This window comes from Musca vetustissima, unplaced genomic scaffold, assembly GCF_032173495.1.
Source record: "Musca vetustissima isolate MV318-11 ecotype Yass unplaced genomic scaffold, APGP_CSIRO_Mvet_v1 utg2323, whole genome shotgun sequence".
NCBI lineage: Eukaryota > Metazoa > Arthropoda > Insecta > Diptera > Muscidae > Musca > Musca vetustissima.
In genome coordinates this window covers 95,920-122,384 of record NW_026878725.1, presented here as the reverse complement: position 1 = coordinate 122,384, position 26,465 = coordinate 95,920, and the positions used below count along the sequence as shown (strand labels likewise).

Here is a 26,465-nt window from a genome sequence, read left to right as displayed (position 1 = left end):
ACAGTCAGCCAAAGCAGCAATTCACGTTTTGTTGTTGTTTTTGAGTTCCTTTCGTTGAAAATAAAAGGAAAACTTTTTGCCACGACGCCATGTTGCCACATTTCACAGAGACAATGAATACGACGGCGAACGTGGTGGAAATGGTGCTGGTGGTAGTGCTATGTTCTTTTTTCGCTTTGTTTTCGAAAGAAAGAAGCAGTTCCTCGATGTGAATTGTTGTTCCATTGTAGTATTTCTGTGTTTTTTTTTTTTTTTTGGATTCCTGATCTTCTCATTTTAATTGCAACGATTATGAGATGAGAGTAGAGGAGTAGAGCAGCAAATAAATGGGTTATGTGGAAAAAATCATGTCAAGCCGCATTACCTACAATTAGGCAAAGACAAAGGCACACTCACACATATTCTAGGTGTGTGTTTTTATATGGGAATTTTCGTCCTAATTCGGATATTACAAAGGGTAATACGATGTTTAAGCATTAAAAACGGGATCGGAGTTCAAAAATGGCCGGGAAGAGATTACTCTATCCAACATTGGGAGACAGGTGACGAGAACTCGAAGTTAAGGTCCGATTAAAAAAACGAAAGTAAAACAGACAATCGTCTTAGAATGCTGGAAGAGGCAGAAAGTTAGCAAGGATATTATATCTCCGGGAGAGCAAGCTATTGCTTACCCCGCGAAAAAGAGCTTCCTTCATTTGATACCCCAAGTCATAGGTAACTTTCATGAGAATCAATTGAAAGAGGCTAGTTCAAGTATGAAGAAGCCTTGGAATTCTCCACAATGTCCAGGAATCCCAACACATGGTTATTCCCCCCTCTTCCTTCAGAGCGACGAAGAGGATTACTTCTCCGAAAGATCAGACCAATGCCAAAACTGCCAGAAAGAGCTTCCCCTGATTTGGAACCCGAAGTAAAAGAAGGCTGCCACGATAACCGGTCGACAAATGGCTGCAATGCTGAATCTATTATTAAGAAATCTTCTGTAATGTCTAGGAATCCCAAGGAAACCCCTGACTATCGATTCAATTCCTCATAAGCTGTAAAGAGAATTATATATCCAGGAGAGCAGATATATAAAATTATATTCTCATAGACTCTGCATCTGCTTCATAGCTGAAGTTACTACCATTCGAAGTAATAACTGAAGAAGAAAGATAAATAAAGTCGAGCCAAAGAGTTAACCCCACGTCTACGGTGATAATTCAACGACAGAGAGGCTCTGTGTCAAGAAGACGAGCGTAGCTTCAAAATTGTTGACAATGTCGGGAAATCACAACGGGAACAACCGGACAACACCAATCAATCAATCAGTCAAATCAAAAGAGATTACCTCGAGAATTCATCCACAGAGGCCGACAAAGCTGACTCTATTGTCACGAAGACGAGTGCAGCTTCGAAATCTTCCGTAAAGAAATAAGAATGCAATAAAAACAACTGGAGGTAAAAAAAGAAGAAGAAGACTGCAAGGATCCGTGAGAAGGCAGAGTCAATCCCAAGTCAAAGGAAACTGTTAGTACAAAGTGGATCCTTTGTATTAACTGGTGCGAAGCCCACCTAAAACAAGGTAATGCAACTCTAACCGCGATTTAGGTGTAAATCAACTCCAGTACGATGTTCCCCGAAGGACCAACACCAACTGCCAGGCTAGATCCGCAGACATAGAGGCCCTGACACCCGTGCTACCGGGAACCTTAGTCGGGTTCATATCCGAAGCTATTTCAAGTAGAACTCCAAACAGACCGGGACTGTTCTGACACAGACTATAGGTTCTGCCCAGCTTTATGGCCGAAACTTCTACCCTTCCATCAAGTGCACAGACTAACTTCTGCATGTTTCCATAGCCTAAAATACTACCATTTGAACTATAAGCTGGCTCTAGCATCACGAAGAGGTGATCAACTTTGGAACCTTCTGTAATGCCTGGAAATCTCAAGAGGAACAGCCAAGCAATGGCAAAGAGACAAAGAGAAGGCAGAAATAACCCCAGCTAAACGAGACTGCAGAGATCAGAAGGTAAACTCAGTCTCGGATGTTTTCGTAAAGTCTGGGAATACAAACAGGAACATTCAGGAACTGTCGGGTGACAGTAAGATCTGGTAATGAGCCGAAGTGAAACAGAGGCAATGTCAAGTCAAATAACTGAGACTGACACGAGAATCCACCGACAGAGCGGCAAGTATGTAATTTGTAATTCACAACATTTCATTTGTAATTTTAAACTTTTCGTATGAAATTCAAAAAGTTACATTTGAAATTTAAAAAATTTCAAAGCGAAATTTCAATTTGAATTTCAACCTCAAATTCAAAGAAATCCATTTGAAATTCAAGAGAACACAATTTGAAATTCATAACATTTTACTTGTAATTCATAAAATTTCATGAGGTATTGTGACAATTCATTTCAACAATGATTCCCTTTTTGTGACCAATAAATTTTTTGGAATTTAAAATTAAATGTTTTGAAAAACAAACGGAATGTTATGAAATTATAATTCAAATGTTAAGAATTTTAATGCAAAAATTTTCGGAAGAGAAATATTTTTAATTTCAATTGAAAATTATGAATTTCAAACATCAGAATTTCAACGATATAATTTCAAAAGACCACGTGGATTTCTCCCGATAAAACAACGAAAAATCAAATCGATCATGTTGTGATAGACGGAAGGCATTCATCCAGTGTTTTCGACGTTTGATCAATCCGAAGAGCGAATATCGATTAGTACCACTGCCTTGTAGTAGGCAAGGTTCGCGTCGAAAAGCTGCAAACACAACAGGTAGCCCACTCCGCTCATCTTACCCACCTGTACTTCTTGCCCGATAATATTATAGAGCACAATGGCAAAGAATTGTCCACTCCCTACAAACTGCTGCAAAAGCAACACGTAATGTAATGGAGAATTATCGGTGAGAGAGAATTATCCGGAGAAAAAGAGAGAGGAGAAATGTATTTAAAAAAAGAAAAACGAGAGCGTGGCAAATCGAGATGTACAGGAGTCGCAATGAAGTGCGGAAATTTTACCAACGAGTAAAAGACCAAAGCAAAGGCTTCGGTGCATGCACTTTATAGATAAAGAAGGAAACCTGGTGACAGATACAGATAGCGTGTTGAGGATCTGGAGGGAGCATTTTGAAAAGAGTCTGGTATCAAATAGTGGCGGTGAAGAAGATACCCCAGAACCAATAAGAGATGACGGTATAGAGTGTATACCACCCAGCCAAGATGAGGTCAAAATAGCAAACAATCGGCTGAAGAATAATAAAGGAGCAGGTGCAGATGCGATACGAGCCCAACTATTCCATACTGATTGTCAGATGCTGGTCAGGAGCATGCACCAGCTTATAAGTACAATCTGGAGGAATGCATGCCCAATGATTGGAACCTCAGCATCCTGTGTCCCGTGCACAAAACAGGAGACAAGACGATATGTGACAACTATAGAGGATTAAGTCTCCTTCCCATCACATACAATGTGTTATCCAGCATGCTGTGTGAACGACTGAATCCAATGGTCAATGACATTTTTGGACCATACCAATGCGGCTTCAGACCTAGGAAATCCACAATTGACCAGATTTTCACTTTGCGCCAAATCCTGGAAAAGGCCCACGAAAAACACATCGACACATACCACATATTCGTACACCTATAAAGCCGCATTCGACAGCCCTATCCGTTCAGAGGTGTTTAAAGTCATGTCTGCGTTCGGCATTCCTGCAAAATTAATACGGCTAAGCACGATAACTTAAACTGCCACAAGATCAGCAATTAAAGTCGGAAATAACCTATCGGAGCACTTCAATACCAAACGAGATTTCAGACAAGGTGACAGTTTGTCGTGTGATCTTTTTAACACTACATTACTCGCCTAGGTCGATGACATCGATATAATGGGTCGACCATAGCGAGCGGTAACAGCCACATTTTGAACAAATTGAGAAGGAGCCTGCAAAATGGGTCTGTCAGTAAATGGCGAGAAGACCAAACTGATGGTATCAACGCGCAAGACATCGAGTAGACTCGGACCAACTGTGGAACTTGAGAACTACAGCTTCGAGGTAGTCAGAGATGTTATATACCCCGGTGCCGCCATAAATAAAACGACATCAGTATTGAAATTCGGAGAAGGATTGTGATGGCCAACAGATGCTACTATAGTCTAAGTAAGCGGTGTAGAAACAAGGCCACATCCCGCCAGATCAAACTCGCACTTTACAAGACGCTGATACTACCAGTGCTGTTATATGGATCTGAAGCATGGGTACTTGCGCAAGCAGATGAGGCAGCTCTTGGGGTGTTTGAGAGAAAAATTCGCCGATCTGCGTCGACGGTGAATATCGGCGTCGAATGAACCACGAGCTTTACAATTTATACGTGGACATCGACAGTCGTATTGATCTGCATCGACTACGGTGGCTAGGCCATGTTGTGCGAATGAATGACAATACCCCAGCTCAAAAGGCATATAAAAGCGAGCCTACTGATGGTTCCCGTAGAAGGGGTAGGCCACGAATTAGATGGAAAGACCAACTACAAAACAACATATTGGAACGTGGTCTTTAAAATTGGAGGAGATGCACACAAGACCGACGCGCTTGGAAATCTTTTTTAAGCTCGTCTAATGGAACAACCGTGCTGTAAAAAGCCAGCTAAGTAAGTAGACAGAAAATAATAGTTTCACAAAAAAATAAAAATTCCAAAACTTGTTTTTCTAAGAGACACAAAAAATCGTTTGGCGAAGACAAAGTCAAAAAGGACGACGCGGATGGTAATGATGATGATGACTGGCAATATCAACACATTACAAAAGCTCATTATAGGTTGTTCTTGTTTTTTTTCATTCTCTAGTCACAGTCCCAGTTTCACGTGTCCATAATTGTGTTGATGGAATTGAATTGAAAAGGGGTTGAGAGTCCGTCTGTCCGACCATATCCACACAAAGAAGAACAACCACAAAACAAGAACAGCAACAACATGGTTTTCTTTTTTTTTTTTTAATTTTTGTCTGTTTGTGAATTTCTTTCATTCCTTTTGCTGTCGTGCATTCATTTACAGCATTTTTTTTTGCGCCAGCATTTTTTCTTTTTCAGATCCAGACCAGACCAAAGTAGTCGGTGCAGCCAGGCCAACTAAAACTGAAGAAGACCGGTGCCACAACTTGCGATTTTTGCATGGATGGTTGGCTGGATGACTAGCTGAATGGATGAGAATGTTTGTGCCACCACACCACAACAACCAACCAGCCATCCAGTTGTTCAAAGGCTGAAGCTGAGGAGCGCGGAGGGGTTCGGTTGGCATTCAGGCATTCACATCCAGACAAAAGAATGAAAATGAAAAGTTTTGTTTCAAGAATCTGAGAGAAACTGAAACTATGCACAGACGAATGAATGCATGGCGGGGGGGAAGGGCGGAGAGAAGGCAAAGAAATAAGCATACCTGAAGAAGCCCATATTGCATGGCATGTACGTACATGCATGTGTTCTTCAGAACGTATATGGTATCTGATAGAGAAATGTTTACTTTTAAAAAAATAGGGAACAAATGGGTATTTTCTAAGTAAATTTATCCTAAATTAATTAATTTAAAAAAATTATTTTCCCAAAACTCTTTAAAAAAATTCTAAATTTTTCGAGCCATAAAAAAACCAAAAAAAAAATTTTCAAAATTTGTCTACTTACCGCTGCTGCATTCCTTGAAGCGGCAGCCGCTGCGGCAGCTTGATTATTCATATATTGATTTTGTGGCATCATACCCATGGCCGCTGCAGCGGCGGCGGCATGTGGTTGTCCACCCAAATAGACCAATTCCCCGGGACCCGGTTGACCGGGTGGCGGTGGTTTCGGCACCCCGACACCATTCATACCCACACCCGGGTGCACACCCGGATGATCGTACATATTTCCAGTTGCTGCCGCCTGCATATTCGGTGGCAATGGCATATGTGGCATACCGGCTGCTATGGCGGCAGCGGCTGCAGCCGCAGCTGCCGGATTATTCATGGCATGATTCAAAAGATTCGAATTGAATTGATGCGATTGCATTTGTGAGGGATGCGGTGGACCATGCTGCTGATGCTGGGGATGCGGTGGCTGTTGATGAGCTGGATGTGGAGGTTGCTGTTGCTGCTGTTGTTGTTGTTGCTGCTGCTGTTGTTGTTGCTGCTGTTGATGATGTTGGGCAGCCGCAGCGGCGACTTGAGACATCATTTGATTATGTTTGGCAACAGCGGCCGCTTGTTGCATGGCAGCCATCCCGGCTGCTGCGGCAGCTGCTGCAGAGTTACCCATTTGATTAGGGCCACCCATGGATGGGTGGAGACCGCCATTTGTGCCCATACTACCAATACCACCGCCCATACCAATGGGACCAATGGCTCCCGGGCCTCCGCCAGGTGGAGCACCAGGGGCGGCATTTGCCGGATTCATGGGTGGATTGTATTTCCATTTGTCGGGGTTCTGAAAAAAAGACGGGAAATTAAAAACAAAATTAGAAATAAATCCAAATATGATTTTTTTTCAAGGAAATAATTACATTTTCTAGACCGACTTATATTCTCCAAAGTTCATAAGAAAATGAAATTAATTACAAAGTTCCTATTGAAATTCAATATCAAATGTTTTCAAAGGCAAAAAGTCTGCACTCCAGCCAAAGTGGATTTTCCAATGCATATTTTTTTTTTAAAGAAACCTGAGTCCAGTATTTTTAAAGAATACATTTTCAAGGACCTCCCGATAAATAAGCCTGGATTAAAAAAAAAAAATCATTTTTCAAGGCCCCTAATAGTTTTGGGATTTTAGGGAAAACTTTATCAAGGACTCACATAATAATTTTTCAAGGGCCCTGAGCCTGATAATTAGCGTTGATTTTTTAAAGAATATTTTTTAAGATAATAATAGGATTTCCAGGGACTATGGGAACAATAAGCTTGAATTTTTAAAGAATAATATTTCAAGGATCCTCGGTGTAATATGAGCCCAAATAGCGTGAACTTTTTTAAAGAATTGTTTTCAAGGTCCCTGAGGCTAAATGTAGACTTTTTAATGCTTTTGTGACGATCAGGCAACTCCTTCATGTAGAAACAGGTGTTCAAAAAAGACGCATCCGCAATTGTATACAATGGAAAAATTAGAAATCCGTACTTTCATTGTAAAAAAATTGCGGATGCGTCTTTTTTGAACACCCGTTTCATGGCTTCATAACAGAGATGGAAGTTTCCAAAACAATTATTTTTATACCCTTCACCACACTGTGATACAGGGTATTATGTCTTTGTGCATATGTTTGTAACAGGCAAAAGGAAACGAGTTAGACCCATGGTTCGTTTTGAGAATATGCATAGAATCACTTTTTAAGTCGATTTAAGCATGTCCGTCCGTCTGTCTGTCTTTCTGTCCATGTATTTTTGTGAGCAAAGTACAGGTCGCATTTATGATCCGAATTGGATGAAATTTGGCACAGCTAATTTTTTAGCCCAAGGACGAACCCTATTTAAATTGGGAAAAATCGGTTCAGATTTAGATATAGCTCCCATATATATTTTCGTCCGATTTAATGTAAATGGTGTACCAAAGTTCCTATATATCTTTCGATTTGCACGAAATTTGGTACAACGTACTGAATTGGGCCTAGAGTGATGTCTGCCAAATTTCGTGAAAATCGGTCAGATTTAGATATAGCTCCCATATATATTTTCGTCCGATTTAAGGTAAATGGTGCACCAATGTCCCTATATATCTTTCGATTTGCACGAAATTTAGCACAACAAAGTAAATTAAGTCTAGAATGATTTGTGCAGTTTCGTGAAAATCGGTTCAGATTTAGATATAGCTCCCTTATATAGCTTCGCCCGATTTTAGGTAAATAGTCCACTTAAGTCCCTGGAAATCTTTTGATTTGCACGAATTTTGGCATAGTGTACTGAATTAAATCTAGAATGATGTGTGAAAAGTTTTGAGAAAATCGGTCCAGATTTACATATAGCTCCCATATATAGCTTCGCCCGATTTTAGGTAAATAGTCCACTAAAGTCCCTGGATATCTTTTGACAAGATATTCTGTCTATAGAAGTCCTGTAAAATATCTCCGGCCTGAAGAAAACAGTTTTCTGTCTCAAGAAGAATTGAAGAAGGTTTTCTGGTCTAAGACTGTTCACACTGAAATTTACCCAATCTTCTACATGTCATACCTTTTAGAAAACCCTGAGAGACCCCATTTATTCTTCAATATAATAAAAATCCCTGAACATTTTGATTAGTTTCCAGCGAACAATGAGTTCTCTGAGACTCAGGGAAACATGAACGTGGTGAACCTTGTATGAACATGATAGGAAATCGAGGAATAAAACACCTCGTCTCCAGATTCACTCCAGAAGATGAGCGAATTGCTATAATCCGTATAAAAGCCAAGTTCTTCTACATCAGTCTAATTTACGCCCATGCTACGACGGAAGACAGAGATGAACATACAAAAGACGAGCGCCTAGAAACAGCATATGACCGCTGTCCTGACCATGATTTTTAATGCAAAAATCGGAAACCCGTCGGAAAATTTAACCTCCATGAAGAAACATCCGACAACTGCATGAGGTTGATTGACTTCGCGACAGCAAAGTCTAGATTCAAGCATCTCGATATACACAAGGTCAACTGGATTTCTCCCGATCAAGCAACGGGAAATAAAATTGACCATGTTGTGATAGACAGAAGTAATTCGTCCATTGTTTTAGACGTTCGATCGATACGAGGCAGCCCAGGTTCGAACCCGTCTTAATGTAGCTGCAAAGGTGCGATCTAATGTAGCACGGATACTCGATGCCGAAATACTGTAAACACAACAGATAACAGAAGCCTACTCCGCTCAACTTAGCCACCTGCTTGACGAAAGCACTTCTTGTCCCATACAAACTGCAGCAAAAGCAACACTTGGGTACCAAAAACCACCATCAAGAAATCCATGGTACGATCAGGAGTGTCGTAATGCTACTGATGTGAAAAACGCAGCGTATAGGGCAACCCTGCAGACAGTAGCAACACGTAACGTGATGAAGAATTATCGTGTATTCAGAAAAAATAACAAAGAACAAGAAAAACGTGAGCGTGAGAAAATCGAGATGTATAGTAGTCAAACTGAAGTCCGAAATTTTACCAACGAGTAAAACACCAAACCGAAGACTTTGGTGCAGACACAGATAGCGTGTTAAAGATCTGGAAAGAACATTTTGAAAAGCTTCTGGTATCAAATAGTGGCGGTGAAGAAGATACCCCAGAACCATTGGATATACCCTAGCCAGCTAGATGAGGTCAGAGTAGAGCAATTAATCGGCTGAAGAACAATAAATCAGCAAGAACCGATGGATTACCAACCGAACTATTCAATACCGGTGGTCAGATGCTGGTCAGGAGCAGGCAGCAGCAAATGCGGACCATTTGGACATGCTCAATGATTGGAACCTCAGTCTCCTTCGCATCGTATGTAAAGTGCAATGACCAATGGCATTATTGGGCCGTACTAATGCAACTTCAAACCCGGCAAATCCACCATAGACCAGATTTTTGCACTGCGTCAAAGCCTGGAAAAGACCCACGAAGAACACATCGACACATTCCACCTATTCGTCGACTATAAAGGCGCATTCGACAGCTCTATCCGCTCAGAGATGTTTCCTGCAAAATTAATACGGATAACTTTAACTGGCACAAGATCAGCAGTTAAAGTCGGTAAAGGACCTCTCAGAGCCCTTCATACCGAACGGCATTTCAGACAAGGTGACAGTTTGCCGTGTGAATAGAAATAGTACTCTGTACACCAAACAGAATGATATGTCGAACATTGCAAGCCGTAACAGCCACCTTTTGAACGAATTGAGAAGGAGTCTGTCAAAGTGGGACTGGCAGTAAATGGCGAGAAGACCAAGCTGATGGTATCAACGCGCAAAACTTCCACTGTGGAACTTGAAAACTACAGCTTCGAGGTAGTGAACGATTTTATATACCTCGGTACCGCCATAAACAAAACTAATAACATCAGCTTTGAAATCCGATCTGAGTAATCAACTCAAAAGCAAGGTCACCTCTCACCAGACCATGATACTTGCGCAAGCAGGTGAGGCAGCTCTTGGTGTGTTTGAGAGAAAAATTCTCCGGAAGATCAATGGGCCGATCTGCATCGATGGTGAATGAACCATGACTTGTAAGTCTATTCTCGGATATTGGCATTGACAGACGTAACGAACTGCAGCGACTACGTTGGCTAGGTCATGTTGTGAGAATTAATGAGGTTGCCCCAGTACAAAAGTCATATAAAAGCGAGCCAATTGATGGTTCATGCAGAAGGGGATGGCCACGAATTCGATGGAAAGATCATGTAGAAGACAACATCTCGGAACATGGTCTTTCAAATTGGATCAGCTGAGCACAAGACCGACGCGCTTGGAATCTTTTTGGAAATCTTTTTTAAGCTCAGCATATGATATTACCGCCCCGTCACAAGTCAGCTGAGTAAGCACGTTAAAAAAAGTGGACGATTATTGATAATCGATGATAGTATTAGATTTTAAGCGTCATGCGTCGTAACATGATTGCATTTTACAATATCAATTAGTATTCGATAATCATCTTATTACAATAGCTTATTTCCTTATTATATTCTACTACAGCTCGACCAATCTGACGTTAGTGACCGAACCGGTGTCCTGACCATTAACATCATACATAATATAAAGAACAATACTACTACTAGGCAGAACAGCCTTGGCTGACCATAACAGAGTCGTCGGTTTTCCAATGTCTACTATTCGGTATCTAAAATCCTAATTTTTTTTATATTTTTTAGGGTCCAGCCGAGCATAATAGCCTAGAATTACATAGAAATTAATACTTACATCAATGGTGTGTTCATCGCCACAGGCCCAGCGAGCCTGTTTCTGGGCAAATTGTGCCGCATATTCCGCGGCAGCAGCATCATGGACATTACCCGCTGCAGAGCCCATACCGGGAGCCATACCACCCGGAGAGGGGCGGGGAAAAACATAGCTTATAGCTGCCGCAGCGGCAGCATCCTCGTTGTTACGCGGTATGGATTGATCGATGCCGCGCATGCTTCTATCATCATTACCGCCCAATAACTTCATGTGTGTGAGTTGTTGTTGGTGCTGCTGTTGTTGTTGCTGCTGCTGGTGTTGGTGCTGCAGATACTGATGTTGTTGTTGCTGCTGTTGCTGATAATGATGTTGTTGCTCTTGGTGTTGGATGTAGTTTTGATGCTGCTGCTGCTGTTGTTGTTGTTGGGGATGTGGTGGCAGCTGTTGTTGGGGATGTTGTTGCTGCTGCTGTTGTTGTTGCTGCGGATTCGACAACGGCGACGAAGAAGTTGCTAAAGGTGATGACGAAGTCAAAAGGAAATTTTGAAATGAGTGTCGCTGTTGATGCTGCAGATTGCTGCTGTTATTGGCTGACGCCGCCGATGTGGATGATGCTGTTGCTGTGGCGGCCACCGCTGCTCCGGATCCCGTTACAGTCGAGGATGAAGACGATGCTGCTGAGGTGGATGCTGCCGCCACCACTGCTGATGTAGATGAGCCTGCTGCTGCCGCCGTCACAGATGTTGAGGACGCCGGCTGATGGTGGTAGTAGGAGGGCGGTGTGTTGTAGTGGGCCGATGCAGACACCGTGGACTCAATGGGGGCAAAGGAAATAGACGGAGTCGATAGCAGCTCTATTTTGAGGCCGTTCTTTTATACCGTTGGGTGGAGAGAGAGGAGATGAAATGGAATTTATGAGACTTCTTCCTCTTCTTCTTATGTAGCAAAATGCGGGATGCTGCTTGAGAGTTTGGGCTCTTCTTGTGTGTGTCAAAATTGATGCTTAGGAGTATCCTCGGGAAAAATGTGGGGAGCTGCTGTTCTTCTTCAAAAAATTCTTAGCTTTTTTGTTGTTGTTTGTTTTAATTTTTGGAGACAATCAGACTTTTTGTTGTGGTTGTTGTTTGATAATCCTATCTATAATACACAATTGTTGTTGCAAATGTTGTTGTTGTTCTTAAATGACCGATACGATCTGTATAACTTTGTACACACACTTCGTTCAAAACGAGCGTGGAAAGTTCAGAGATTTGAGTTTTGAATTTTTACACAATTAAATTTACACAAGACAAACCGGAGGTTTTCACTTTTCACCAAATTCTCAAATGAATGCCGGACGATACGCGTTAGATTCTGATATAGACGAGGGCGACGATTTAAAAAAAACTTCGCGCTAGTTCCGACCGCTTGAAAATTTGTTTTTCATTCACCGGTATTTTGAATCGTTGTTGTTTCGGGTTTTTATTTTTTTAAATTATGTGTTGTTGTTGTAATTTACACTTAAAAATTATTTTATTTTTAAAAAATTTCAATTTTTGTTTTTATTTTTATACACAGAAATAAATTACACAATATATGATGTTTGGATGTTTGCTGATTTATTTACTCAAATGACGATGACATTGATGACGACAAACGACGACGCTAAGTAGTATTTTTGAATACAATGACGACGTGTGAGCGATAACGGCGACGACAACGAATGACGTTTAGAGATAATAATTACAACGACAAATTTACTTTTTTTATACAAAAATTGACTTTTGTTTGTTTGACACAATATCAGCTGTTATTTTGGGCACTACAGCTGACTTTGGAATTGAATCAACTGTTTCTTAGACACAACAGCTGATTTGGTAAATCGGATCAGCTGTTTCTCACACACTTAACTATGTATTTTTAAATGAATATTTGCATTTTTTTGTCGATAATTTGATGATGATTTATTAGATGAAGGGTTGTCGTCTTCGATCGCTGTTTTTTAATTAATTTATGAATTTTTTTGTAATAACTAAGAAATATTTTTTATACACAAATTTTTACACTGAAAATAGAAAGAGAAAAAAATAAATATTAGAAAATATTGAAGTTATTAAAATACATTAGGGTGATTTTCATCTTAAATCTACATTTATTATTATAATACAATAATTAATAACTTAAAATTCCGAGACGACATAACCTTAGTTGGCTATACATTGAGAACCCAAACTACCATAAAAATACCGAATATTGGGGGCTGCTGTTATGTAGCTGCTACCCCGAATCTTGAGTCAATATTATTAATCTTTAGTAGAGAGGATGGTTATACACCAAGAACCCAAAATACCAAATTAAAACTAATTCCGATGGAAACGTGTCCAAAATACCGAATATTTTTCAGTTGCCGTTACTTCGACAATTATATATTATTTTAATACGGAGCTTGACTATACATTATGCGCCCAAATTACAACCAATTACGTAAAATTACGTTAAAACGTATTGATAATTTTTTGTAAGACAGTGTGACCCAAAAATGTCAAATTAGAGTCGATTCGATTAAAAAATGTACCCAAGCTGTGCAAAATACTAAAGGTTGGAAGGTAGCGTTTCTACCATGAAATTGGGGAGACAGATTTGTCATACTATAAGAACCAACCTTAGATTCGATTGGAAAATGTTTCCAAAATACCGAATAATGAAGTACCGGTGTATGGTGGATACCCTGCTGAAACTTTTGCCAATATTTAAAAATTTCTGTAAGATGGAACCCATTGGTCCATTCATTCTGGTAAATTTCCAACACACCGTACATACCGTACATCCAGCTGAAATAGCTGGATCTCAGAGTTAGGAAATTAGGCTGCAGATCAGTAAATTAATCACGGATGATTAGCAAAGTAAATGAACGGAGGATAGGAGCTTTATCAATTTTAACAATACAACGGTGAAAGACATACAATGTATACGATCTCTTACTACCGAGGAGGTACAAAAGTTTACGATGGCTTATATTTTAAGAGCGTCAAGTGGGAAATCTATGGTAGCGCTGAAACAGGTGAATGTGGTAATCCATACCGAAATTTGTGCCACATTTTTTCAGGCCTTCGAAAATATTTCCCTCGGCCACGTTCGACACGTTGGATAATATTTGTAGTTTCGAAATTCTGAAACAAAAAGTTCAAAGGCCGTAAAATTAAACAGGAATTTCCCAAGAGTGATGTGAAATCTTTGATCTCATATCCCATATTTCACGTCGTTCAGAGTACGTTACGTATGCAGATGATTGCATCAATTCGATCGTGCCATCATCTGCATATCACCAGTATAATATGTTGGGCAGATCACCTCCAAATATATATCGATTAAGAACCATAGCGATCTTTTCTGAGTAGTACGAACATTCGGTACAGATTTTTAATGGAAGATAAAAATTGATATAGAAATAATTGTATATTCGAAGATGCTTCAATTCGATAAACTATTTCGTCAGCATTTGATTGCGATATATTAATGGAATCCACATCCTGATAATACGGACAGAAACCAAAATAAGGCCGTGACTTGTCTTCACAGACTTTACCATCATTTTTATTAATTTATCTTTCGAGATGAGCTACATGATCGGAGTTGCAATGAAAAGGAAATCCAGAGAGATACTACATTCCCACCACTATGTGACGCGTTTCGCCGTTGGTTAAGCGGCTTATCAGACATATTGGGCAATGTGGCTTACAAATGACTTTACTTGAAAAGTTGTATTTATATCGACTATTGTTGCGAAATTGCATCTACGAATTAAATTCAACCGTGTCAAGGTTCGGACATTTGGCATCACACCAGAACATTCCTTTGCAGAGCAGATTTTTCTTGTAGTGACGGATTTTTTTTCCATACAGGCTACAATATTTTTTCTTCAATGGTATGCATCTGCATATTGTGCAACCTTAGTAAGATAAGGAGGTGGCTTTGAACGCTAAGGCGGCGGACCTCGACAGATGCCATGGGAACCAGGGTTCAAACCCCAGACGGGCTCAAGCTGAATTTTTTGAGTTTTGTTTTTATGCCTTTTTAGTTATGCTCTTGAAGTATAGACACTGATATAGTTTATCCCTGCATTTCATTCAATATCCAATACGCCTCACTAAGTTGAAATAGGACACATAATGAGTCATTTTTTGAGTCGTTTCAGATAGATTTCATTCGGCTCTCCTTTGTTAGGGCACAGGAAAATGTGTTATCGCTCCATTTTCACTTTGATATCTTCAGTTTAAAAACGTTTCTGTTTAGAGGCTGAAGGCCTAATATAACGTTAGAATTCCATTGTTGTTCCTCTGTCCTGCTTACAGGCCACCTTGTCGAGAATGTACTTCGATTTTAATACGGAAATCGTGTAACTGTCAAAGTATGTACCCCATTCCGTAAATAAAACATGAGTTGTTTTTATTTTATGTACTTCGAACGTTCTGAATTTTGTTTGTGATTGAGAAGAAATTTATTAAGACATCGAAGCCCTTCTACATTTGCCAGCTATCTCATTCAATGCAACTCCTACAAGGCATTGAACTTAAAGGTGTAGCGTACATGCAGGAGGAATAAGTCTCCTTCCCATCACATATAAAGTGCTATCCAGTGTGCTGTGTGAACGATTGAAGCCAATGGTCAATGACATCATCGGACCATACCAATGCGGCTTCAGACCTGGCAAATCAACCATTGACCAGATTTTCACTCTGCGCCAAATCCTGGAAAAGACCCACGAAAAACACATCGACACATACCACTTATTTGTCGACTATAAAGCCGCATTCGACAGCCCTATCCGTTCAGAGGTGTTTAAAGCCATGTCTGCGTTCGGCATTCCTGCAAAATTAATACGGCTATGCAGGATAACTTTAAGTGGCACAAGGTCAGCCGTTAAAGTAGGAAAGGACCTATCGGAGCCCTTCAATACCGAACGAGGATTCAGACAAGGTGACAGTTTGTCGTGTGATCTTTTTAACATCCTACTGGAAAAGGTCATACGAGACGCAAAGGTGAACAGAAATGGCACTCTGTACACCAAACAACATCAGTTACTCGCCTACGCCGATAACATCGATATAATGCGTCGAACATTGCGAGTGGTAACAGCCACCTTTGAACAAATTGAAAAGGAGTCTGCCAAAGTGGGTCTGGCAGTAAACGGCGAGAAGACCAAGCTGATGGTATCAACGCGCAAGACGTCCAGTAGCCTCGGACCAACTGTGGAACTTGAGAACTACAGCTTCGAGGTAGTTAAAGACTTTATATACCTTGGTACCGCCATAAATAAAACGAATAATATCAGTTTTGAAATTCGGAGAAGGATTGTAATGGCCAACAGATGCTACTATGGTCTAAGTAAGCAGTTTAGAAACAAGGCCACATCTCGCCAGACCAAACTCACACTTTACAGGACGCTGATACTACCCGTGCTATTATATGGATCAGAAGCATGGGTACTTGCGCAAGCAGATGAGGCAGCGCTTGGGGTGTTTGAGAGAAAAATTCTCCGAAAGATCTACGGGCCGATCTGCGTCGACGGTGAATATCGGCGTCGAATGAACCACGAGCTCTACAATTTATACGCGGACATCGACATAGTCAGTCGTATTGAGCTGCAGCGACTACGGTGGCTAGGCCATGTTGTGCGGATGAATGAAGATGCCCCAGCTCAAAAGGCATATAAAAATGAGCCTACTGATGGTTCCCGTAGAAGGGGAAGGCCACGAATTAGATGGAAAGACCAAGTAGAAAACAACATCTTGGAACGTGGTCTTCCAAATTGGTGGACTTGCGCACAAGACCGACGCGCTTGGAAATCTTTTTTAAGCTCGGCTTATGGAACAACCGTTCTGTAACAAGCCAGCTAAGTAAGTAAGTACATGCAGGTACCCTGGAGGTATTCTATTTCCATTCCCACCTTTCAGAGAAACCGTCAAGCATCCCTATATTCTTCATTCGGCCTCTGAGTAGTCATATAGGGGTCGGAAAACCCATAAAATATACATTTTGGATCAGAATAAAATTCTCTAATACTTTTACCAAACCTAAAGGTCGTTTACATTAAACCGGATTTGGTTAACCCAGTGGGTTTAAATTTTCAATTCCTTTGAATATATGCTAAATTTACCAAAAAGTTCCTAGTTCAAGTTCGAAAATGGAAGCCATTCGTCACCTTCTTCTGCAACCTCCCCTACAAAGGGTCAACATTTTCAGTATTTTTAAATCCAATACCAGCAGAATGGAATGTCCGCTTTGAATCAAGCATTGCACAACCTAAAATCTTTACCAAGCCTACATCAAGTCCTAAGTTGGGACCCGTCGGTGCTCTTCTTGTACCACCCCCATGAGGATTTGATCCGATTTGATCCGCATTCAATCCGAAATCTCTGCGATAAAAACATATGCTTTATATAAAACGAATAATAAAACCTGTGTGTATCTCCGAAGACCTCTGCAAGCCATAGGCTGAGGGTATATATCTGTCGGCAAAACCGGACCTAAAATCGGTCCGGACCTTCATATGTTTTGCTGTAACAATTATATATATTGTTTCCTTTTCCTGTTTGATTCATTCAGACTAAATGCAGCTTGATGTGCGGGCCTTAACCTGATGCTGCACATTGTCATCCAATCGTGACCAATAAGAATTGAGACGACTGCACCATCCTGAATGTACGTTAATCGAAATTAATCTCGTTTATTATAGGTAGCTGAAACTCCTCAGCCCCGATGAGCAGGTGAGAGCTCCGATTCATTCAAACAACATTCGTTTAACACATCGGGAACTACATCAGTATGAATGCTATTCAGACCTACTCGGTAAGCTTCTTGATCTTAAGTCACCCCTTTATATCTTTAGACCTCTCTCTAGATCACGCGGATTCTTCCTTTGGACCAAATCTGTTTGCTATGTCGACGTAAGGATAGAATCTTCATATCCTCATGTATATGCTCATGAGCGGATACCCTATTACAGTTCTCAGGGTGGAGTTCTGAAAACTCTAAATACTTATCCAACTGGAGTATTCAAGGACCACACTGGGACCGAATATCTGGCAACAGACTGACCTATCGCTTTATAATAGATCATAAGATATGAATTTATGTCTCTTAAGTGCTGCCGACAAACGGCTAGAGAACCTTGTTTCTACTTTTTAACTTATCGGAATGATATGGCTCTCAATCTGCACATTCATTTTCTGTCCATGAGCTAAGCAATATGGCCAAAGATTTCGTGGCGGAATGCTGCCAAGTGGACGAGATTTGCCACCCTTTCACAAATGTCCTCAATGCTAAGACCCGATGCCATAATCGCAAAACCATCTGCTTACGCAACGATCTTCATGTCTGGGTAAATCCCTTCTTTAATCTACGTGATTTGGACTTTTAATTCTGCAACTCGAAAAGAATGGCATGATTCACGGTATCCAAGGCTTTGGATAAGGTCGAGTGGATGTGGTCGAGTATTTTCGGGTCAATCCTGTATCGTCTTGCAAACTATCAGCCAGAAGGTTTTTCTATCCTCTAGGAAGACGAAATACCAAATTGGAGATACTGTGGTTGGAAATTCAATGCAGGGTCCTAAAAATGACGATAAAGGGGAGGGAAAGACGGATATTTAAAAAACGACATAGAATTTTATTCCGATCAAGAAAATAACACTTCATGGGGTCTTTAGAGGATTTTTCGGGGTATTTCAAATGAATAGCTAATTTAATATTGGGAGGAGTTCCTCCCGCCCTTGCCCCTAGTTCAAGCCTTGAAAATACTTTCCCCATCCCCTTTAAACATATATTTCTGAAAAAACCCCTTTGTAATTAATTTATAACTCCATATTTCAGGAGGAGTTCCTCCCGCCCTTGCCCCTAGTTCAAGCCTTGAAAATACTTTCCCCATCCCCTTTAAACATATATTTCTGAAAAAACCCCTTTGTAATTAATTTATAACTCCATATTTCAGAATTTTCTAACACCACATGATTTTTGAAATCAAGATTCAGTAAAATCGAAATGTCCGGTTTGTGCATTATCAAAATTCTGCACATGTTGCAAAAAACCGCACACAGCACAACAACAACAATAAAATGTTGCGGCTGCAGCCGCTACATACGAACATGACTGCGGCGGCGCCTTCTCAAGAACAAGAACAACAACCACAACAATAAACGGAGAAAATAAAAACAATAAAAAATTTAATTAAATAATAAACATTGCGAAAGTGGCTTACAAATAATCGCACAACAACAACAAAAGAAGAAGAAGAGGAGGAAGAAGAAGAACAAACAATAAAAACAACAATACTAATAATAATAAAATCACAGCCACATAAATCAAATAATAATTGATGAAACTGAAGCAAAAAGACGAGGAAGAAGAACAAGAGGAAGAACAAAAAAAAACATAACGAAAAGAAGTGAAAGAAAATAAGCTGAAGAAAACTATCCAAAACACAGAACAATGTGCAAATTGTTGTCGCGCAGAAAAAAATTCGGTCCCCCTCCCATTTGGAGACCAATCATCAAAAAACTACCAAAATAAGGATATGTAAGCATAAAGTATCCCAAGAAAGGGAGGAGGTTCCAATGGCAATCGCGAAATGTGGATTATAAAATGAAAACAAAAATACCGAACGAATGTAATGTGAAGAAGCATCGCATAATATAGCCACTCTGCGAGCCCTTTTGCCCATCTTCACATCCACTGCCAAGCAGCCAAGAATAAAATTGACGATAATAAAGAAAACAAGGAAAAACAAAAATCATATGGATGTAGACGGCGACAAATGTACGAGGAGTGCATGCATATACAAATGACAGAATGAGAAATGAACGACGACAACAACAACAAAAATAACATCTGAAAGAGCAGCAGCATACCCAGAGAACCAAGGCAGACGACACTGTGCGGCTCAACTTGGCTGGCGAAAAAATCAGCAGCAGCCAGGCAGGCAATGTCAATGGAACAGAAGAAATTATAAAAAAGAATAGCAATGGAAAAGAAGATGGACATTGGAGCATAATGGCGCGCAGGAGAATTCATCAAAGTGAGTGAGTGCCCTTCTCATAACGAGGAGAAATGAGAGTACATTTCATTGTATGGGAGAACATTTTGCAATAATGAGGAAGAGGGTGATTTAAAAATAAATACACTTTGGGAGAATAAAATAGCAAATGTAAATCAGAAATGCCAGGTAAAATCAGGGATAGTAAATAAAAAAATTGAAAGAGTTCTAAAAAATCAGTTTATTTTCACGAAAACCCAAAAAAAGTTTATTCAGTTTCAAAAAAAGATCGATTTTCTAGATATCTTTACGTAATCCATCATTCTGATGGTAATAATTCGAGGGCAGTTCGGAAACTTCTTAGACTAGCAAAAAAAAGCGCGGTATAAACAGAAAAAATTTCAGGGTTTTGGAAACTTCCATCTCCGTTATAAACACATGTTAACTTTTGTTTCGATCTGGTAACTTCTTCATATAGGAACAGGTGTTCAAAAAAGGCCCATCCGCAATTTTTTTACAATGGAAAAAGTAGAAATGCGTGTTGTCATTAAATATTTACATAAAAAATGTTTATCGGGACAAGAAATTCATAATGATATGGTGAATGTGTTAGGTGAAAGAGCTCCTTCCTAGGCAACAGTAAAAAATTGGGTTGCTGAATTTAAACGTGGTCGTACAAGCATAGAAGATGAACCACTAGTGGATCTCCAATACACCAACAACAACAGAAATTGTAGCCAAAGTGAATGGTATTAAATTATCGACGAATAAAAGTGCGTGAAATTCCTAATACTATGGGCATCTCAAATGATCGAATCGAGTCAATTTAATTTTGCAAGAAGAACTACAGATGAAAAAACTTTAAGCATCGTTTCATAATTGTTGATGAAACATGGATCCAGAGACAAAAGAAAAAATCCAAACAATGGACGGAAGCTGGAGGAAGTGCCCCAAATTGCCCAATTCAATCGGCTGGTAAGGTTATGGCAACGTTTTTTTTTTTTGGGACTTTAAAGGTATTTTATTGATTGACTATCCCCAAAAGGGTAATACAATAAATTCAGAGTACTATTGCAACATTTTGTATCAATGAAATGTACAAATTCGAAAAAAACGTCCTGTCTTACAATAAAAAAAATAATTTTTCATCAAGACAACGCACCAGCGCACAAGAGTGTTTTAACAATGACTAAAATCAACGAATTAAAGTACGAGTTGCTTGACCTCCCACGTTATTCTCCTGATTTAGCTCGCAGTGACTTTTACTTGCTCCCAGATCTAAAAAAATCCTTGCTGGCAAACGTTTTACCTCAAATGAAGATGCAATTACAGTTGTAAACCACTATTTTGAAGCATGGTGCGCAAAATCTCGCTCGCGAATGAATTAAAATACATTCTTTTCGTTTTTTGCTCATTTTACGAATGAATTTAGGGCGATAAATTCTTTACCAAACGAGCATTCGCCAAAGAATGTTCGCACACACATAACAAACGAGTGAGAGCACACAACAATGATCGTTTCGTTTGGTGGGTGAAATTCTTTCTGACATTCTCTCACGAATGAAAACAATCATTCGCGAATGCTCAAAACAGCAACGTTCGTGAACTCATTACTTGTTGGACATGTGTTTTGTTATCCCACACACATTCGGCTACACACACATTTATTCGTTATGTGCGTTTACATTTTTGTTTGTTGTTGTTTTTAATTGTGCTCTCGAGCATTCGCGAACTTTTGTTTTTGAGTTTTTAAAAAGAATGTTCTTCGTGATTTTTTTGTTGTTTTGAATGCAAATGCTTGAGCATTCATTGTAACTTTATCATTCGCGATAAATTGAAAACATTCGAATTCTCGCCGTGAGCACGTATTTTAATCATTCTTCGCACCCTGTTTTGAAGACCTTGAGGAAAACTATTTTAATCAAGGAATAGACTTGTTAGAAAAGCGTTGAACGAAGTGTATTGAATTTTCAGGAGAATATATTAAAAAAATAAAAATATTTTTGAAAAACTAACTATTCTCTTTTATTGATAGGCTAAGAAGTTTCCGAACCGCTGTCGTATATATATTGTATATATATATATATATATATATATATATTGGGGAGGGCCAATTTGTATGGCGCCGAAAATTCGATTAAATCCAGCCCCTAGGATGATTCTATGAACAATTCCAAGCAACTTTGGTGAAGGAACCATAGATCTATCTTGATTTTCGAGTCTCCCACTTTTCAAAAAAGTATGTTTTCCGTATAACATCATTTTGATTCAAAATTTGATCAATTCTATGAGATCTGGCTTATAAAATTCATTCACATTCAAAATTTAATGTGTAGAAAAGCTATTTCTTTTATATTGGCTTAAAAGTCGTGTATGGAATCCACAATCTTATAAATTTCGATTAGGTTTAATAAAATTACCGATGCTAAAAAGTCGTCGAGTTATGCTAAATATTACATTTATATTAAATGTCATTCAAGGTAAAAAAAACTTCTGAGTTTCTTTTGAATAGAATTCTTATAAATGTCCCTTTGAGGGCATCTCGAAACTATCAGCTACTTCAAATAAAATATTTTTCTTCTAACTATGCAAACAATGATCTCCTTCTTCGCCTTTTTGTTGAATTTAATAAATTATACAATATTTTCGATCTCTGTGATAGTCGTGGCCGGGCCTGATAACGCTCTAATAGATCCAGTGTATCATATTTGGATTGTACCCCCATTTAGAGCCTACGGCTATTTTGCAGAACGTACAGCTTCTGTGGGCTTTGTCTACCAGTTTCTGTATTGTGGTCTGGGATGACCTCTAAAAATATTGCTTTGTTATGTTTATCATTTTGCGTTCTTCTTATTGTAAAAATTTTTGTCTTCTTGGTGAAGAGGCATCTCCATCTTAGCCGGTCTCCCCCAATTATAGACGATGTTTAACACCCACATAATACAATTTATGATTCTATCCTCTCAGAAGTATTATAACGTCGTCTACATAACAGACTGATTCAAACCCCTTCTCAGTTAAGGTCCTTAAGAGACTTTTGATAGTGGTAACTCACAGGAGTTGTAATAGCATCCCTCCTTGCGGTGTCTCTTACCCTACTTTGTCCCTAATATTTATGTCTTGTAGGCTACAGTTTATCCACCTATTCCATATCATGTGGCTAAGGATTCGTGTAGTGTATTAGTGGAATCTCCCTCAATATAAATTTTCTGATCGAAATTGCTTTCAACGTGGTGTACCACCTCATGCAGAGCTGTTTTTATTGATCTTCCCTTTACGTACGTGAGATCATTAAGAAGCGGAATTAAAAATGGATTAGGAGGAACTCATTTTCGATATATTTTTTTCCTAGAGCATTGAATTTCTTAGGGATAATCATGATCGGACTTATTATTGTCCGTATTTCAGAGCTTTAAAGCAACATTGGTAATTTCCTTATAGAATATGCTCCGGAAATCCATGATTATATGTTAATTTTTATACAAAGTTTATTGTTGTATTTATCTTCACTCTTCGACAATGCGTGATTGGATTCAATGGAATTTAATATCCTTACAGACTAAGATAGTATACATAATTGGTAGGTGTTAAAATAAACTACTATTCTATATTCAAATATTTTGATCATTAGAGAAACAACAATTATATTAAATCTGATCCCAATTCGAATCCGCTAAATATATATTACGAAGAGGTTTGAGATTACCCATTTTTTTGAGTATTAAAGTTTTTTGAGCATCCCATAAGGATCATAAATGTGTATCAAATTTTGAATAGAATTGTGTTTCCATACAACATTTATTTTTCATTTAATTCCTTCATGATATCGGTTATCTCATCAACACCTGCTCCCCTTCACATGCAATAAATAATCTTCTTTTCAGCGAAATCGTTTTCGATTTTCCGATTTATAATTTTGAACAGTTTTGTATTTTTTTATAAATAAAAATAATTTATCATTAGTACCACATGGAAAAGATTCAAGCTCTTTCCACCTCTTATAAGGAAACGGAAGGATTGATCTAACAAAAACCGGAAGTAAATTCTCCATTAGCAACACTGCATACAATTTACCGGTTTGTTATGCTCTTGCAATTACCACAGCTGTACAAACATAAACATACAAAATATGGCGTCAAAAGAGAGCCACCGCCATCGGGGAGAGCAACGAATGAATTATTTTTAATGAACACAGAGAGAGAGAGCGAGTGTGTGTGTGTGTGCAAAACAAAGCGCGCACCATACAAAAAGAGGATATGGAAATAAATGAAGAGAAGAACACAGAATAAAAGGACAAGAATGATGAAATCAAAAGAAAACAATGGCAAACAAAATGCTGTGTTGTGTGTTTGGTGAATTCTAATCAGAAAAGGAAAAAAATACAAAGAAAAAGGAAAAAAAATAATGAAATGGAAATGAAATAAAATTGAGGAAATGCAAAAAATGATAAAGGAAACCTTTTGGGGAAGGGAATTAAGAATTTTATTGGGAAATTTAATTAATAGATATTGGGTATCGGTAAATAATTTTATTTTTTGTGGATTCACCATTGATTTTTACCGTATTCTAAAAAAGAGACGTTGTGGTGTGTGAACCGACGATAACAACGTTTTCGCGGATGATGACAATCAAAAAACCAAAAAAAAAAAAAATGCTTAGCAGCAGCAAAATAAATTGAAGGTTATTTGCCTTGCAATTTTTTTCTTGGTTGGCTGGCTGGTTGGTCGGTCGTTTGGTTCGGCTTGATTTTATGTTGTCGAAGTGATTTGTTGTTTCCCAAATAAAACTTTTTGTTTCTTTCCAAAAATGAAGAAGAAGCACAAGAAGAAAAAAAGCGTTGCTTTTATTATTATTAATTTTTTTCTGGGGAATTTTGCTGCGACAAGGGTAGGTTGTGTACAGGCCAAAAACTTTTAGGAGGAGAGCAGCACTCAGATATATTTTTTTGAATATTTATTTCACTTTGGTAATAAAACTAATTTGCATATTACAAAAATTTTTACACAAATAAAATGCCACAATTTTTATTTTTCCTTTTTAAAGAAATTTCGATTTTTTTTCAATTTTCTTTGAATATTATTTATTATTAACAGAAATATACACAAAATATTATTTTGTAATTTTTTATACACACTTTTTTGGATTACTTAGAAAAACACAACACCGACTGACTGGCTGGCTCGCTCGCTCGAATTCACACAGCAGCAAAAAAAAACAACAAAAAAAGTTTTAATACCGAAAGAAGAAAAATAATTACATTATATATGACAAAAATGAAATTTGTTGTTGTTGTTGCTTTGGGTTTTTGTTGTTTTAGCTTTTTCGCGATTATGGGATTTTTTTTTTGATTCACGGCGTGTTTAGGTTTTTCGGATGAGGATAATTTTGTGATGGCTGATTGGTGGTGCCTTAAAAAAAGTTGAATCTTTGTTCACTTTTCTTTGAAACGGAAAATTATTTTTATTTTTGCAAACTAATTTTTCCAAGGATCGGGGGAAAAAAGCTGAAGCGCTATTCTTTTTTCTGCTCGGCTTTTTTTGTTTATTTTTCTTTCTTATTTTTTTTTAATTGGTTTTCGGTATAATGCCACAATTTAATTTGATGATCGATCAATTGATTGGTTGGTTGTTATTATTTATTTTCTGGCTTGGTTGTTGTTGTTGCTGTGGTATTCTTAATTATTTTAGTTATATGTATTTGTACAATTATTTACACAAATTTATTTATTATTTTTATCGGTTTGAAGAAGAATTTCTTCGTCGCGAGAACACACACAAAATGCTTCTGTTTTTCAGTTGCGCCGCCGTTGCCTGCCAGACACTGGGATTTTGCGGTCTTTTTTTTTGTGCTCTCCCTTGTTTTCTTGTTCATATATGCTGCTACTGCTCTCTCTCTCTCCCTTTGTTGGTTTGGCCAGTCAAACACAGCTGGTCTCTATCACATAAGTGCATGCTCATCCTCTCACATGGTTGTGGTTAGTCTAGCTCTCTCTCAGACATTCTGTTCTCTAACCCCTTGTTTTGAAGTATTCGACATTTGGCTTCCCTTGTTGTTGTTGTTTTTTTGCAGTATTATTGGATTTTCCTGTATAGGGTTGCCATATTAAAAAATATATATGTAATTTGGATATTTCCAATGAGAATTGATGAACTGACTAATTAAATATAATAAAAATGAAGGCAATTCATTTTGATCCAATTGGAAAATGAGATTATACCCTTGCTGCTAGAACAGAGTCATTTCTTATAAGGGGTTCCCAATAAGATGTGTTTTTTGGCATTTAAATGAAAATACATATTATTTTGTGATAAACGCTTGGATTTTTTCTTTCATAAAAGAAAGAGGAAATGTGTGATATCTCCGGAACTGTTTAATTTATACCTTTTCGCTATTCCGCGGCCTCTAAAAGCTATAGATGAAGAAAAGAAATCAAGTAAACACATCGTTATGTTTGGCCGGGTCAAACTTTTTACACCCTCCACCATGAGGTGCATATTCAAAAATATCTGCAATCGTTCTGTACTTTTATACAGGGTGCGATGAAAAAACTACAACCAACTTCAGGCTGCTGTCATTTCTAAACCACTTGTCCGACAG

General features: G+C 38.6%; 1 protein-coding gene across 1 annotated transcript in view; it reads right to left on the bottom strand.

Annotated features, from left to right (window-relative positions):
* The window catches only part of LOC133323488 (maternal protein pumilio-like), a 91,541-nt gene extending 80,329 nt beyond the window's left edge, over nt 1-11,212 (bottom strand). The window contains exons 1-2 of the mRNA XM_061532410.1: nt 10,881-11,212; nt 5,680-6,456 (exon numbers count right to left, since the gene is read on the bottom strand). Coding sequence (XP_061388394.1) covers nt 5,680-6,456; nt 10,881-11,129 — 1,026 coding nt within the window. The 5' untranslated portion in view covers nt 11,130-11,212. The remainder of the gene's footprint in view (nt 1-5,679; nt 6,457-10,880) is intronic.
* Between the last annotated feature and the right edge of the window lie 15,253 nt (nt 11,213-26,465).